At 60.2% G+C, this 16,186-nt stretch overlaps 1 protein-coding gene across 1 annotated transcript; it reads left to right on the forward strand.

The window, feature by feature from the left end:
* The first annotated feature begins 2,017 nt into the window (after positions 1–2,017).
* LOC105810373 (inositol-trisphosphate 3-kinase B) lies at positions 2,018–15,708 on the forward strand. The gene is made up of 7 exons (XM_012644343.1): positions 2,018–2,047; positions 2,133–2,232; positions 3,501–3,714; positions 8,237–8,441; positions 9,896–9,997; positions 11,754–11,825; positions 13,495–15,708. Exons 1-7 carry the CDS (start codon positions 2,018–2,020, stop codon positions 13,708–13,710), a joined length of 939 nt encoding a protein of 312 aa, XP_012499797.1. The 3' UTR covers positions 13,711–15,708.
* The last annotated feature ends 478 nt before the right edge of the window (positions 15,709–16,186 follow it).

The raw sequence follows: 16,186 nt of genomic DNA on the forward strand, positions 1-16,186 counted from the left end.
CAGCCCACCTGGCCTGCCCTCCTCATCGCCCTCTGGTGCAGGTGTGGTTCCCAACTGCTCCAAGTCCCAGGGCCTGGGCCTGTGCGCATAGGCCCCTGGCCTGCTGTTGTCTCCTCGCCCTCTCTTGAGTCTGTCCCCAAACTGCCTCTGTTGGGTGCAGCCTCCATGAGCTCCTTCCCAGCAGTGCGCAGTCCTTGCCCACCCTGCAGGTTCCTGGGACCTCCCCGCGCTGGTGCGGGTTTGCCACCGCACCCGCACGCACGGTGTGAGCTGACACACTGCAGCCGGGTGAGGGAGGCCTCTCTAGTCTTGCTTGGGGAGTCCGTTGCTGTTGGGATGAGGGAAGGTTGTTTTACAGAGTCCTAGAGTGTCCATCAGCCCCAGGAGCCTGGTGGACCAGCTGTCCGCCCCTCACTGGACAGAGGAATCTGAGGCCCCGAAGGGTGTGAAGAAGGGCAGTGTGGCATCAGTTGTTCCCTGTGGGGCAGTGACGTGGGATGGGCTGAGCACTGGACTGAGGCCACTCTGGCCTCTGCCACCTGTCAGACCCTCCCCTGCTCTGAGCTCTGTTGCAGGGATGTGACCTGCAGGTGCTGAGCGGCTGTGCACTGTCCCTCTGGACCTGCCCGATGGCTCCCCACAAGCCACTGCTCGGCTGGTCTTATGTGATTGGGCTTCTCCATTGTTGCCCTCTGCATTGTGCGCCCGAGCGTGCAGCCTGTGGGTGCTTAGATAAAAATGCCTCCGCTGCCCTCGCCTTCTTTGGTGATCTCCATCGGAAGGATCTGGGAAAACACCCTTGTCGGTAAAGGCCCGGCCCTTTTGTCACATGGCCTCCTGGGGCTCTGCCCTCTCTTAAGAATAGAATTGGTCTTGGCGGTGGTAGGGTGAGGATTTCTGGAATGGGGATAAAAATTGCCAGGTTTAGTAAGGAAGAATTCCTCTCCTTAAATAGATTTTGAACTTGGAAACCTGATGGCAGAGGAGTGAGCCTCAGCAAAGAGAGAAAACACAAAGGAAGCTAAGTTCACCTTGATTTCACCTTGGCGCCCAGCAGCCTCCACTCTCTCCCGGGGGCTGGGCTGGGCACTCTGGGGTAGGGAGTGGGAAGCCGCACGTCCAGGGTGTCCCCTGTCCGCCAGGACCACCCTCATCTTCCTTGTCTGCAGAATCCCCAGGCGCTGCCGTCTCCCCCACTTGGAGCCCTGTGGCTTCTGCCCCTGTGGTTTTGCTGGTCAGGGGTCCACTTTCTCAGGAATTCAGGGTCTCGTCCCTTCCTTCAGGGCCGGGTGTTCTGGGGGACACTCGATCTTCCATCTCCACAGCCTGTTCTTATTAAAGTTAACTTAAGGATATTGTTTTTCTGAAGAAATGTTTCTTGCCGAGGAAGAAAAGGATTCTGCGTGTGTGTGTGTTGTGAGTAGTTGTATAGACGAGAGTTTAAATCTCAGCTTTATCACTCGCTCTTTGGGACCCAGGCTCTACCCAGTGGAAATATTAAAAGTAGTGACTGCCTCACTTGCTTGCTGAGAAAATAAAACAAGAAGGTGCTTTCTGCCCACAGACCCTGTACTCTCCAAACACACACGGGCGTGCACATGCACACGCGTGCACACACACGCACACAGACGGCTGGCTGTTTTCACTCGACAGACATCCCGGGAGGCGGAAGTGCAGTGAGGAGGAGAGCGCTGTGTACGCTGAAGCCAGGGGTGGGGTGCTGTCCTTGGGGCTCCTTTGAAGTCTCTCCTCAAACCACTCTCAGGCAAGAGGTGCCTCTGTTGCCACCACATCTACAAATAAAACGTGCAGTGACTCGTCGCAGCTGCGTGATTGGTAGTGGCTCTCTCCGGCCTTCCACGGAGGGGCCGTTGCTCCTGGGACGAGGGAGGGAAGGTCCTCTGAGCATTTTGCTCAGCCTGTTTGTGAAATGGGGCAAAGCCACTGCCGACTGTGCGTTGCGTGGGTGGCGGCAGCAAGGTCCTCGGAGCCCACCAAGAGCACCTGTGCCATAGGCATGGCCTTTCTCATGTCGTGGCCACAGGCAGTGAGTGCCTTTGCTTTGAATCCATCCTAACTGGAAAGTAGAGGTCGTCTTTCTAATGTAGAGCTTTTTGTTTACTTGTTTCTAGAGCAAATCATGGAGGAAAATAAAAAACATGGTGCACTGGTCTCCCTTTGTCATGTCCTTCAAGAAGAAGTACCCCTGGATCCAGCTGGCAGGACATGCAGGTAGACGCAGCTCCCCCCCGGACCGATGAGCCACCCAGCAGACGCGGGGTGGGAGGTGGGCGGGGCCTGACTCTCTGTCCTGGGGGTGACAGTACCCAGCGCCGTTCTCTCCGAGAGAGGGGCCTGAAATTGCAGCCACACTTGCAAGATGTGGCCTTAACACTGCCTTGTGAATGAACACGGACAACTGCCCTCTCTCTCGCCCTCTTACCCCAAAGCACACGTGCCTCCCCCAATCCCTGTCTCTTCCAGTCTCCTTCTTTCTCCCTCCAATTTTACTCAGCAAGACAGATGAAGCCATCAGTCCTTATAGCTTGCCCACCATTTGTCACCCCAGACAAAGAGGCAAAGCTAACTGCTTCACTGAGTGCCGACTATGTGCCTGCATCGCCACGGTCCTAGGGGCTACAATGTTAATGGAGACATAGTCTCTGCCTCGAAGGACTCTGTGGCTGGTGGAAGATGCAGGCAGGTCACCAGCGGCCGCAGGACCATGTGCAGGTGCAGGCTGCAAGGTGTCTAGGAGCTGGGTCAGGGTGTGGTCTCCAGTTGGCCCAGCAGTGACAGGGCAGGAGGAACACCCGGAGCCAAGGCCCCAGAGTCATCCGGGCCCACACATGGGGCCCTTTGGATGCACCATCCGCTGGACACTTCAGTGGCCTGTGGGCTCTGTCCAGGCTAGCTCAGGCTCCAGTGTTTCTTTGTTACCCCTGACCACATATAGGAAGGGGACACACTCTGTAAATACCTACCTGAGGGTCTGGCTCAGAAAGAGCACCGCCCACGTGGTCTGGGCCTTGGACCCCCACTGCTCAGCCCACTCATCTCCCCAGTCTTGGCTCTGAATCCCGTCCCATCAGGGCTTCTCAACTGAGGCCAGGGACAGCCTGAGAAGCGGGTTGGTGATGGAGGTGGGGTTGCCATAGTAATACCAAGGCGCGAGCAGGTTTGGCGCTCAGATCTGTCCCATGGCCCTGTGAGCCTCGGCAGTGAGCACTGGTGTTCCTCCATCTTGAGATGAGGAGTCTGGGGTTAGGGAAGCTGGGGGACCAGCCTGGGGTTGCAGTCAGTGAGTAGGGGCACTGGGACTTGAACCCAATCCCCTTAAAGTGCTTGGTCCACAGCGGAAACTCGGACTGTCCTTCAGCCCCAGGTGTAGCCAGCCCCAGAGCGCAGCCTCCCCCGGGGACCCAGGCACCTCCAGGGGAGGGCACCTTTGCCCGCCGGCCGCGGCTCGGGACACAGGGCCTTCTCCGCTTGCTCTGCAGGGAGTTTCAAGGCGGCCGCCAACGGCAGGATCCTGAAGAAGCACTGCGAGTCGGAGCAGCGCTGCCTGGACCGGCTGATGGCGGACGTGCTGAGGCCCTTCGTGCCTGCTTACCACGGGGACGTGGTGAAGGACGGGGAGCGCTACAACCAGATGGACGACTTGCTGGCCGACTTCGACTCGCCTTGCGTGATGGACTGCAAGATGGGCGTCAGGTGAGCCGGTCTCCCGCATCCCACACGCTTGCCTCCGCCCAGGCCTGGCCACGCTGCGGACAGCAGGGAGCGCACGGGGCTTCCCGGAGGCCTTGTGGGCGCCAGTGTGAGCCGTGCGGGCTGTTTGACCAATGAGGGCCCACTCCGTCCCCGGGCATCTTCCTTATGTGCGGAGGGTGCAGGGACCCTGGCTTTGCCCGTGACGGCCCCTACCCTTCTCTGGCGAGCTGGGGTGAGGCAGGAGCCGAGGGCTGGCGAGGCCAGGAAGGGGGGCCCTGGCTGGGTCCTGAGCCTCCCCAGAAAGGGAGGAGAGAACTGCCCCCGGGTCAGGTGGGATTGCTGGGGGCTGGGGGGACACCAGGTAGGGAGGTGGCAGGAGGGTGACTTCCTGCTGGGGTGAGGCTCCGAGCTGAAGTCTTCTCATTACCTCAGGGCTGGGAGTGGGACGAGAGAGCTGCTAGTAGAGCATGTTGATTTGCCAGACACACCTGTACCTGCCTAAGGGTAAACTGAGGAGGGAGCTCAGGTGCTCAAGAGACCGACATGGCAGACTGGGCCTACGGGTGGCCCCTGCCAGCGGCAGGGCGCCACAGGGCCTGGCGGAGGCCTGTGTGCAGGATTGGCCACCGGCCCGGGGTCCTGCCTGCGGGGCTCAGGCTCACCCCCACTGTGCCCAGAGAGACAAGGCTGGAAAGGACCCCGGAGGGAAGGGGAGACTCTGGAGGGGGCTGGGTGGCCACCCTGAGCTCTGGGTCCCTGTTTTGGCTACGGGGTTTTCTCCTCCCCTCGCAAGCTGAGGCCCTTCACCCTGGGTCACCCACACGGCCCCTTCTCCCTCCCCTGTGGGGAAAGGTTGGTGAGTCTGTCTGAGGCTGTCAGCCATGCAGGATCCCGCGTGCTGGGCCACGTGGAGAGCCTGGCCCTGGCCGGACGGCCAGACGCGGGTCCTCCAGGGCACCTTGCACGGCTCGCCTGGGACGCCAGGCATGGGGACACGGTGCTCAGAGCTGAAGCCTGTGTCTGCTTTGAGGGGTTTGAGCGGTTTATTTCTTATAAGAGGAGATTGAGAAAGAGGGTTGTGTGTGTGTGGGGGGGGGGGCCCAGGAGAGGAGTGGGCCAAGCTGACTGGTGTTTTTTCCTTTCCTCCTGGCCCCTCCTGGGAGCCCTGCTGGCTGAGGCTGTGTTCCCTGCAGTTGCCCCCAGGGCCGGGAGGCGGAGGGGGAGGGGGAGGTATAGGCCCCACTGTTTGCTCTTGCACATCTAAGGCCCTCACTATTTTTAGCACACAGGAGGCTGGGGTGGAGAAGGGAGGAGACAGACCATCCATTCAGCCTCCATCACTTTTCCCCAGAGTCTGATTTCTGACCCTGGAAGACCCTACCCAGGCACCCCAGTGTGTGCCCTCTTGGGGAGGCATGGCCCTTCCTTCCAAGCCAAACCACAGCAGGACTCAGCTTGCCTGCAGGGAGGGGTGCAGGTCACAGCATGAACACCGGAAAATGTTCCAATTGGTATTCACTCACACTGTGGCCAAAAAACTTGCACCCCGTGTGAAGAATGTGTGGCCAGTCATTTTTGGAAGTCAGCGACCCCAAGGACACACTGTCCAGGAACCTGCCTGCTCCCCAGGCTGCTGGGGCCACCCCACCTCCACCCCGGGGCTGCCCTTCATACCATAGACTCTGGCAACTTCCCTATCATTGCACCCTAGGGCTCTCCAGAAAGACCGACAGTGACCAGCAAGGCTGGGACATGTTTTGCCCAGTCCTGGCAGGGGCCTGGAGTCGGAGGGGGTGGAATGAGAGAGGAGTAGGTGTGGAGGGAGGTCTCCGCAGAACTGGCCCATGCAGCCACACCTTCCCTGCACACGAGTCTTGGACCCTCCTTGCTGCAAGTACTGCGGTAGATGCTTGCATCATTTACGCCGGTGCATTCTCACGCCACCCTGGGAGTTGGATCATGGTCTGGTTTGAGCAGGGGGGTTCTGACACCCAGAGGTTCGGTGACTCATAGGGCCCCCCAGCCAGGCAGCGACATGGTGCAGATCTGCACCAGGCCTGCTCGACAGCAAACCAGGCCCTTGGCCACAGCCCGGCGCTGCCCAAGAAGGCAGTGTGGGACCCAGCTTCCACGGGGTCTCTCTAGTGTGCCGGGCCAGTTCCATTTGGGCCGTGGACTGTGGCCTTCTCCCAAACGCATTAATCCAGAACCCTTAGCCTCAGAGCCTCTCCTGAGACCAGCCATCCTAGGCCACCCCCAGAATGTGGCCTGTCTGTGTCAGAGGAAGGAGGCCAGAGCCCAGAGCCACCCCCAACACTGAGCCCAAATGCATAAGGAGTTGAGATGTGTCCCAGAGAAGTGGAAGGGCCAGTAAGCAAACACAGCATTGGCTGTGGTGGGGATGGGGGGTGGCACTCAAGAGGTGATGCTGGTGCTGGTAGCGTCTCCAACTAGGGGCTTCTTGGGACCCTGGTTCTGCGGGGACATGTACTCATGTGGCTCTGGGAGCATTCTTAGATGTGTGACTTGCCACGGCGTGCCAGCAGTGTCTTGCTGACATCGGGCCCAGGGGCCTGGGGAGGGGAGGCTAGTCCCTTTCCAGCACCTCTGCCCTGTAGAAGCTGTTGGTGGCCTTGGTCTGCCACCAGTTGGCTCCCCACGGGCTTGCTGCCTTCCTGAGAGGGGCACGCCCCTCACCCAGTCGTGAGTCACCTCCCCTCCCAGTGCCCCTGCGTGGGATGGAGCTTTGACTGTCCCACTGGGGCGGGCACAGCAGTGGGGGGCAGGGGCAAGAGGGTCACCTCCCCATGTACCTCTAGCCCCACCATCCATCCAGCTGGCAGCCCTGCGGGCATCCTGCCCCAGCCCCTCTCCTCTCCTGCGGGGGAGTGGCTCTGCCCACATTGAGCTGCAGGGGCCCTCTTTACAGAAAGGCCCATGAGAAAAGGGGTTTGACGTTGAGGTCTGCTTCCTGTTTAAGGAGCCGCTGGAGCTCTTTGCAGAAGTGCAGCCACCCACCCTCCCCAGCGGCACACACAGGTCCACACGCTCCATCCCTCCCGTCATCACTGACTAGCTCTGCGTGCACAGTGGTGGTGTGTGCACGTATATACCCGTGTGCATTCTTGCATGTGAGTGCATGTGTATGTGCGTGCATGTGTGTGCATGCAAGTGCCTGACCAAAAGCTATTGACCTCCCCTTACAGTGCTCGTTGCCTCCTGGAAGGTCCCAGCCAGGCCTAGCTTCGTACCCAAAGGATTTGGGTTTTTCTTCCTATTTCTTTCAGTGCAAATACTGATGGATACAGTAGTTTCTGAAAACCTATCGTTTTTAAGGCGTGCTGAGTTTTTGTTCAGTCTGTTCTGGGTCCCAAACCAGCAGCTTAGAGAAGGTGTGGTGGGAAGGGCTGGAGCAGGCGTGGGAGAGAGATGGGGAGGACGGACCACGTGCAGGGCAGGCGGGGCTCTGTGGGCAGCTCCCGCCCACGCAGGGGCAGAGAGGAGCAAACTTCCCCACCTTGTGACTGACACTGCTGATTTCTGTCTCCTGAAGGGCCGTGGGCAGGATCTGAGCCGTTGTGAGGGGAAGGAAGGCTTTAAAAGTTAGCAGGAAAGAGGGGCGGGGTGACTCACCCCCCTCCAGTGTGGAGATGGCCGCAGGGGCAGCCCCGTGCAAGCCTGGGGATGTGTGCTGGGGTGGGGGTGTGTCCCGGCAGCCCAGGGTCAGTGATTCAGCCTCGGGCTGCTCAAGTCCTGTACTGTCCCTGCCCCTGTCACCTCCCCCAGTGTCTAGGTGGTCCCCGACAGATCAGCTGGAACTGCATGCAGAGGGCAGGGCCCTGACTGTTCAGGCGGAGGTGTTTTCTCAGGCTTTGGGGCTGGCGTCGGTGGGGCAGCATGAGCCAGGCGTGTGTCGGGGAGGGCAGAGGCTAAAGAGCCCTCGTCTTTCCCTCCCCATCACGGGCTTCTCCATCCCCACTGTGCCCCTCCAAGGCCACCTTCTGGCCTGCCCTTCGTGCTCAAGATTTCCCCTCCTTAGAAAGAGCCAGAGACGTGGAAGGGCAGGCGCAGCCTTCGGGCTGCCTGAGAGGGCCGGGGGCGGGGAGGACAGAATGAGTTCTCCACGCGAGACCAGTGCTGGCTTTGGAAGGCCGCGCTGTATGGAAGGGGCCCTGAGCAGGACAAGCCACCAAGGTGGCCTGTGTCCGTCCTTCCTCTGCTGGCCCGTGTGGGGCTGTCCCTAGGAGGAGCTCCCTGGGCTTTGCAGGCCTCCCGAGCAGCCCTGGAATACCGGTGCTCGGTGAGGCTGCCATTTTTCTCTCGGATCCAAGAGCCAGCGCCAGGCGGGCACAGCGTGCCGCCCAGCCTGAGTGAACATGCCTCAACGCGGGGGGCCGCGGGCTGACTGCCGCCCTGGCGCCAGGCACGGCATGCGCAGAACCTTCACCCACCAGGCGGGAAAGGGGCTGCCGGGGGGGCGGTGGCCCAGCCGCGGCCCTGAAGTTAGCTCACCTCCACCCAGGACCTACCTGGAGGAGGAGCTCACTAAGGCCCGGAAGAAGCCCAGCCTGCGGAAGGACATGTACCAGAAGATGATCGAGGTGGACCCCGAGGCCCCGACGGAAGAGGAGAAAGCCCAGCGGGCTGTGACCAAGCCGCGGTACATGCAGTGGCGGGAGACCATCAGCTCCACAGCCACCCTGGGGTTCAGGATCGAGGGCATCAAGGTGAGCCCCTCAAGGTGCCACCGAGGGTGCCTGGCTCCCTGGTGGTGGAGCGATGGGGGCCTTGGGCCCCACCAGCGTTTACCCCCGGAGTCCTGGCTGCTCTTAGGGCCCTTCAGAAGCTGTAAGCTTCCCCTGCACAGGCCCAAGGTGGGGCACCCAGCCCCAGGGAGACATTTGGAGATGGCAGTCTGGGGTGCTGGCACGATGGCCGCGCAGGGGGCTCAGACCTCGGAGCAGGTCTAGCCCTGCCCAGCCGCCAGCCCTCTGCTGAGGTCTCTGCACTCAGCCCAGACTGTGCCCCACGCTGAGGAGGCCAGGTGGGAGCCAGCTTGTGGGATGCCCGTCCGGAGCCGGCTCATCCTGCCCGCAGCCTGCACACAGGGCAGGCAGCACACGCGGGCCAGGGAGGAGAGGCCCCGCGGGGTCCCAAGTAGCCATCCTCCAGAGCAGGTGGCAGTCCCTGCAGGGTTTTGGGTCTCCCATTCTCTGTCCATTCTTGGCCCACGTTGTCTTCGGAGTCTAGTCCCAGAGGCAGGGTTGGGTGGCCGAGAGTCCCAATGAGAGGGTCCCCTTCAGCCTCTTTTCAGATGGCATTTAGATGGAGGTTTCTGTGGTGGCCAGTGTCTCGCTGTGGTGGCATGTGGGGGAAAGATCTCACTTTCCCCCAGAACAGCCGCTTTGCAAGCTCTGGGCTGAGAAAGCCATTCGCCCCTTCCTTGCCTTTCGAAACCAGCCTTCCTTCTCTTTTGCATCCTGCCCTCAGAGTGGGTACAAATTATGTCCTCCTCCTTCTCTTAACACTGGCTTTCCTTCTGTGTCTGCTCAAACCATCCACCTTCCCTCTGCTAGCCCTCTGAGCAGAATGTGCTCCTGGTCTCCGTCATCCGGCTGTAGGAACGGCAGAGATTTGGGGGGTGGGGAGGGAGCGGTATGAGACCGCTGTTTCCAGGGCACCTGTGATAAGAGATCTTAGATTATAAAGACAGCTGAGCTGAGCTTGGGGTGGGGAGCACTTCTCTCCTGTCTGTGCCGAGGGAACCCCAGGGAGGGAGCCCCTGGACAGCAGGGACTTTCAGGCACCGGTTCCAGGGGCTGGGCCCCCCTGGTGGGAAGCCGTGGCCTCTGGGGGCAGGGCCAGCTCTCTACCGTGCTCCTCCAGCCTGGGCCCAGATGCCCCTCGCACCTGCAGGCCTCCCCTAGCACTGGTCACTCTGCCTTGGTTGCCGTCACCACCCTCTGTGTTCTCCCCAGTCAGGGCACAGGACAGGCTTCCCCTGCTGTGCCCACTTGGCTCCTTGCACCGTAGGTAGGCACCTGACAGCCGCCGGCCCTGAGAGCGGCTCAGGTGTCAGCGCAGGGCTCACCCGCTCCGTGGCTGTTAGGTGCTGGGCACGGTCCCTGCCCGCAGGTCCTCTGCTGACTCTGTCTGGGGCTGGCGCCGTTCTCCCTTTCAGAAAGAAGACGGCTCCGTGAACCGGGACTTCAAGAAGACCAAAACGAGGGAGCAGGTCACCGAGGCCTTCCGAGAGTTCACTAAAGGAAACCGTAACATCCTGGTGAGTCAGGGCGCCTCCGGGAAGAGTCTCTGGGCCGGCCAGAGAGGGGTCACTGTGCCCGCCCTGGAGGTCGTGGCCTGGCCCTAGCCTGCGCCTCACCGTGACAGCGGGAGCCACGCTGCCCACGCAGCAAGCCCTGGCCCAGACTTTCGCTTGGAAGGTGAAGGTGATGTGGTTGTCCCCAGCATTCGGGAGGGACGCAGGGAAGCTGAGTAAACACTCACTGCTCTCCCTTAGCCGCCCACCTCACAGCTTCAGAAAACATTTTCCATGCCCTCAAGAGAGTGATGATGGCTAAATTTCTTCCGTACCTGCTGCTTGCCGGCTAAGTGCTCAGCAAATCTCCATGGCGGCCCTCTGGTGTGGGTAGACCTTCTTGTCCCTATTTTGCAGATGAGGAAACTGAACTGTCAGGGACAGAGCTAGGAAAGGGCAGAGCCGGGGTGCACACCCCAGTCTGCCTGGCACAGAGGCCAGGTGAGCTGTGGGGTCCCTACCCGCTGCAGCCAGCAGCCTGCTGGTCCCCATGCGCCCTGATGCCTCCAGGCCGGGCCAGGCCTTACAGGCCGTGAGGCCGAGTGAGGGAGGTGTGCCCCCCCCACGAGAACTGGCCTGCTCTTTCTGAGCCTGGGGTTGTGGGTAGCACAAGTTCATGGCGCAGTGACTGCCTCCGCGTGCTGCCGCAGAGCTGGCAGGCTGGGACAGAGGCTCTGCCCACTGGGATCCGAGCGCTGACCCTCCCGGCTGAGTTGGGGTGTGTTACACCACTGCACCCCCAGTGCAAGGTTCCCTGTGATAGTCAGAGATCCAGGTACACCTGGGACGTGGACCCTGGAGCCCCCACGAGAGGCACCTCTGAGCAGGCCCCAGTGCTGCAGCACAAGGAAGGAGAGGCCCGGATGGCATTTTCCCCATGGAGACCCAGTGTCGCTGGAACTGGCAGGTCCCCCTCCCTCCTTTGTGGGCCAGGGAGGCTTCCCTTGCCCCTGGCGAGCTCTGAGGCTGTAGGCCCAAGGAATGCCGACTCTCCCCTGGCCCAAGCCGGGTCACCTGCAGGGTAGGGTTTCAGCCCCTTGGCAGTGCCTGTCACAGAGTGTTTCCTGTGCCGGCACCAAGAGGGGTTCATTCCTGGTGCTAAGCACCCCAGGGCACTGCCCGACCGGCTCTGCCAGCTGTCACTGCTGTTCAGATGGACACTGAGGAACCCCATGTGCCTGTCTGTGTCTCTTGGGCTTGAGACACACAGAGCTGGACCCTGGGGAGGACAGGGTACCCCCAAGGCCAGCACAGGTCACCTGAGTTTGCAGGGCTCTGTGGAGAGGACACTAGCAGAGATGTTCGTGGTCGTCCCACTTAGTCTGTCCTTTCAAAAGTCAAGGGCACTGAGGTTTGTGTTCAGGAAGACACTGTGGCAACCCAGCTCTCAGGATGCTGCCTCCAGACTGCTGGCATTCAGGGCAGACTGAACCCTCACCCTCAAGGGAGGAGCCCCTAGCTCTGATGTTCTGGAACTCTCCTTCCCTGAGCCTCCTGTTAACAGGGCAGTGGAATAGAGAAAGGTGGGACCTGTAGTCCGGTGGTACCTCCTCCTCTGGGCTACAGCTTCTTCGCTTGCAGATAAGGCAGTTGGAGTAAGTGAGCTGGTGTAGGGACGCTCCCACTGCTATGGTCAGTGACTCTGACGAGCTGGATGGGGCTTGAGCTCCACACGTTCCCCTAGCAGTGTTCAATATTCTTGTCATCTTTCTGTTCCCAGATCGCTTACCGGGACCGGCTGAAGGCTATTCGGACCACCCTAGAAGTCTCTCCCTTCTTCAAGTGCCACGAGGTAGATGCTGGGCTTCGGCCCTCTGGGCATAGAGCTGTGCATGCCCCAGACACCTGAGACAGGCCACTGGGGTCAGCTCCCTCGCTGTGTGGGGGACCACATCTTAATTCGGCTGTGTCAGGGTCCCTGGGCTGGCCGCACAGGCTGTCCTGCTGAGGTCTGTAGCCGTGGCCCCCTTGCTTCTCCCTCCCCTCCCAGCTCCTGAGCCTTGTCTGTTCTGGGCGGCAGAGGCAGGACGTCTGTCCCACTCACCCCGAGCATTGTAGGGCAGGAACTCTCGTAGCTGCTAGAGGAGCTGGGTAACCCCCGCCGCCATTGCTAGGTCTTCAGATGAGACCCTGAGGAGGGCAGGCAGGTCTGCAACCTTCCACCTGCTCCCGCCTTTGCAGACATTGGTCTGCGGGGGCAGTGGGCAGCAGAAGGGAAGTTGAGGCACTGGAGAGAGGCTCCGGGAACTGTCAGCAGGTTCCCTGGAGGGGTTTATGAGACCCTGACACGGGGAGTTTAGGGCCCCCAGCCCTGCGCACAAGCACACACACGTACATTCACGCATGCACTCACGAATCACACATGCACACACACAAGTAGGCGCACATTCTCACACGTGTACTCACAAATCACACATACACCACATGCATGCACACACACTAACACGTACGCACTCACAAATCAAACATATACTCACACATGCGTATATCCACACACAAACGTATATACTTTTCCATGTGCACGCCCAGTTACACACTCAGCCATTGCACACACACAGAGCAGCCCTCTTGGCACCCACATGCCCCAGGAGCCGCTAACGCCATGGGTGGGCGGTTTGAGGCAGCGTCTCGTGCCTAGGCTGTCTGCAGCCTGGCGGCTCTTTCAGGACAGCGGCCTCTTGAGGGCTCTCGTGTGGAGGGAGCTCTCGTGTGGAGCTTCGGCCCGAGCCCCCAGAGAAGGGCAGATGTAGCAGGAGGAACGCAACAGGCTGTCCAGGCACCTGGCAGGTGGTGCGCCTTCGTGCTAACTATACTGCCGGCCCCTCCCCAGGCGGACGGCTGACCTTGCCTGTGGTTTGCGTTCCTCACCTGCCCCTCGGCCAGGTACACCTGTCTCTCCGTCTGGACAGGATGGCTGTGAGGAGGGGAAGGGACACCCGGAAGGCAGACTCGGCTGCACTCTGCCCTCAGCAGGGGGTTTGGTCCAGCCCTTTGGCCCCCAGACCCTTGGCACCTCCTGGGGCCTGTGTGTTTCCAGCCTGACAAAGGGTCTTCGTGCAGCTGGCCAGAGCCTGCCTCCGCGCAGCCCTCCTCCTCCTCTCTGCAGGACAGAGCGCCTGCAGGCTGCTGGGGAAGGCGCAGGTTTGGCTGCGGTCTAGGAACAGCGGAAAGTGTTCAGCTGAAGGGGTGTCTGCCATCCCGGACTTCCTCCCTGCCGCTGCACACACGGAAGGGTGGTCACCGTTCCCAGAGTCTGATGTCCTCTGCCCCTGTGGGCTGGCCCAGCTGACAACAAGGAACAGAACTGGTGGCTCCGGAGGGGCGACTTGGCCTGAGCAGACCTCTCTCGGGCTCACCCTGGCCACAGGCCTGTCCAAGTCTCCTTGGGGGCCAGGGTGCAGTGCGGGGGCAGGGCAGGGGTCTCCAGCCCACCCCCTCCTCATCGCCCTGCCCACCTGCAGGTCATTGGCAGCTCCCTCCTCTTCATCCATGACAAGAAGGAGCAGGCCAAGGTGTGGATGATCGACTTCGGGAAGACCACGCCCCTGCCCGAGGGCCAGACCCTGCAGCACGACGTCCCCTGGCAGGAAGGGAACCGGGAGGATGGCTACCTCTCGGGGCTGAACAACCTCATCGACATCCTGACGGAGATGTCCCGGGGTGCCCCGCTCACCTAAGGCCGCCCGCGCCCACCCTGGCCTGCCCCGGGGCCTCTTGTTCTCCCTTTTGCTTCCTTCTCCTTCTGAATTTTTCCTTCACTTCTGCCTGGGCCCAAGCCCCGGAACTGACCCTCCCGAACTGCACTACAAGACACTTTGTAGAACAGGAGATGAGGTTTTCTAGTCATTTTCCTAATGTTAGGGCTTGGAGGTGGCCTTTCCCCTGCTCTTTGTAAATAGAATCACCTGCTAGAAGAGAAATACCCAGACCTAGGTTAGAGCTGGAAGAGCTCCCTGGCTGCCAAGGGGACCCTGCCAGCTCTGGGAACCCCCTAGGCAGTGCCGGCCCGGGCGGACTACCCGTGGGGGCCTGCTGCCCCCTGGCGGCTGGTGCCTTTAGCGCTGCCGCCAGAAGCGGCCCAGTTGTGCCGGGGCCTCCGGAGCAGACAGCCCAGCCTGGGGCCGGGTTCCTGGTGCCTGGCCGAGACACCCGGCTTTCTGCTAGTTGGGGCACAAAACCACTATGGACCCACATGCTGTCCATGAGTGAAGTACCTTCTAATGAGCTCCAGGGGCTTCCAGAGCTGCCACGGTGGCCTTTCTAGGGCTGCTAAAGCAAGGACCCTCACCCGTCCTGCATGGAAACCCCCCAGCAGCCTTGGGCCAGATCCGGGAGCCAGGAGAAGCCAACCTGGCTGTGTTCTCTCATCGATACCTTCCCAGGAGGGGACAGGCAGGAGCTCGCTATATCCTTCCATCCAGGATTGCTGCCCGGGGATTCAGAGGGTGCGCTCTGCCATGCTGAGCTCCAGGGATGCCACCGGGGGGAGGAGAGAACCTGCAGCATCTCTGGGACTCTGGTCCCGGGGCACGATGCTTTCTCTTGCCTGTTACCTTCTGAGGGCTGGTAGGGTTGCCTGCCTGCATGCATGGGGCTTTCACGGGGACCAGAGTCTGTGTTCAGGAAAGAGGGAGTAGCTTGGGCCTGCGACAGGCAGAGAGAAGGCAGGATTCTGGCTTACTGGCATCATTTTTTAAAATTCTCCCCTGAAATACATCTTATGACCTAAAGGGCATAGACCCCTGTTTCTCTAAGGTAGTGTGGGAAGCTTACAGGGCGTGTGGTGGGGCCCCAGGGGTGTGTCAGGCCGCTCTCACTGGAGTCTTCTGTGCTGCTTGGAGATTCGTGGGGAACCATTTTTGAGCCTTATTTTAACTGAAAGCCAGAAAGTCTGTATTATGGAGAAGAATGTAACATTTTGCATGACTTTTTAAGAACAAAACTCCCAGATCTGTGGCCGTTGGCGCTGTGTCCTCAGGCCCCTTGGGGCTCACCACCCCCTTCTTTGCTGTCAGGTTCGGGAGTGCAGAGGGTTGAGGGGTTCTGGCTGGGCACCAGGCCACAGGGGGCTGCTGCAGGGACACAGGGAGATGATGTGGACCAAAGTGTGTGCGCCTGGAGGGACCGCCACTGCGGGAGGGCTGCCTGGGTTGCCCGCCCTGGCACCCCCGGGGTCTGGGGGAACTGTTGACTTGCCCCCGGGACACGGACGTTTCCCTCTTGTGCTGGGTGCCTGAGTGACGGTTGGTGGGGGCGGAGGCTGAGACGCATGAGGATGTATAAGTACAGATTTTAAAAAAGGAAATCACTCAAACTTCCTGGCTCTTGTTCAAAACAGTGGTGAGCTCCTGTGGGGGCTGACTTGCTAAAGGTCACACCCCCGCCCCAGCCGAGCCCGAGAGGCCTCGTGACAGCCCGTGATCTGGAAGGCAGGCAGGATGGGGGCGTCAGGGAGCCAGAGCCAGCTGTGGGTCTCCGGCGCTGTAGTCACTTCGGGGTTAGAAAGGACCCTGGTGGGCTGTGCTTCAGTGATTTGCAGGAGAGCGACATCATTCATTCAGATGTGGAAATTCTACCACTGTGGACTGGTCAACAGTTACTCCATCTGTGAAAAACATTTGCTAAAGCAAATCAATGATACGAACAAAACGTAACGGACCAGCTTAACCTGCTTAAGAGAACAAAACTTTCCAAGCACTTTAAGCAGGCACCTGTTGTTTGCAAACAATGTGCTAATGTGCAAATGATTTGTTGATTAAAGGAGGCCCCAGTACTTTGCTTTGGGTTATATATGTGAAAGTGGTAAAAAAAAAAATGGCATCATTTTAGGGTTTTCTATTACTTAGGGTTTTTTTGGGTTTGTTTTTTGTATTTACCATGCTAGTTGTCCTCTTCCACACTTACTCTGTACTCACCCCCTTGTCCTGCCATCTGGCCCGCCCCCCTTGTCTTGAGTGGGATAGGTGGATCCTGGAATGGAATCTTCCAGAACCCCTGCCCTAGCTGTCTAAAAGACCATGCCTGTCTGGCCCAGGTCCTGGCAGGGGCTCCTTGGGCCCTGGCTCTGCAGGTGCCAGGAGCTGGGACAAGCCCTGTGCACCTGTGCACAGGTGAGTGGGTGCTGGGCCCTCCTGCTCTGTCCTCCTGGGCCCC

This window comes from Propithecus coquereli, unplaced genomic scaffold (assembly GCF_000956105.1).
Source record: "Propithecus coquereli isolate 6110/MARCELLA unplaced genomic scaffold, Pcoq_1.0 Scaffold210, whole genome shotgun sequence".
NCBI classification, from domain to species: domain Eukaryota; kingdom Metazoa; phylum Chordata; class Mammalia; order Primates; family Indriidae; genus Propithecus; species Propithecus coquereli.

Coding starts and splice junctions, on each gene's coding strand:
- LOC105810373 (XM_012644343.1), top strand. CDS start 2,018: ATGGCCTTTCTCATGTCGTGGCCACAGGCA. Junction 3,715..8,236: donor GACTGCAAGATGGGCGTCAG/GTGAGCCGGTCT, acceptor ACCTCCACCCAG/GACCTACCTGGAGGAGGAGC. Junction 8,442..9,895: donor TCAGGATCGAGGGCATCAAG/GTGAGCCCCTCA, acceptor TCTCCCTTTCAG/AAAGAAGACGGCTCCGTGAA.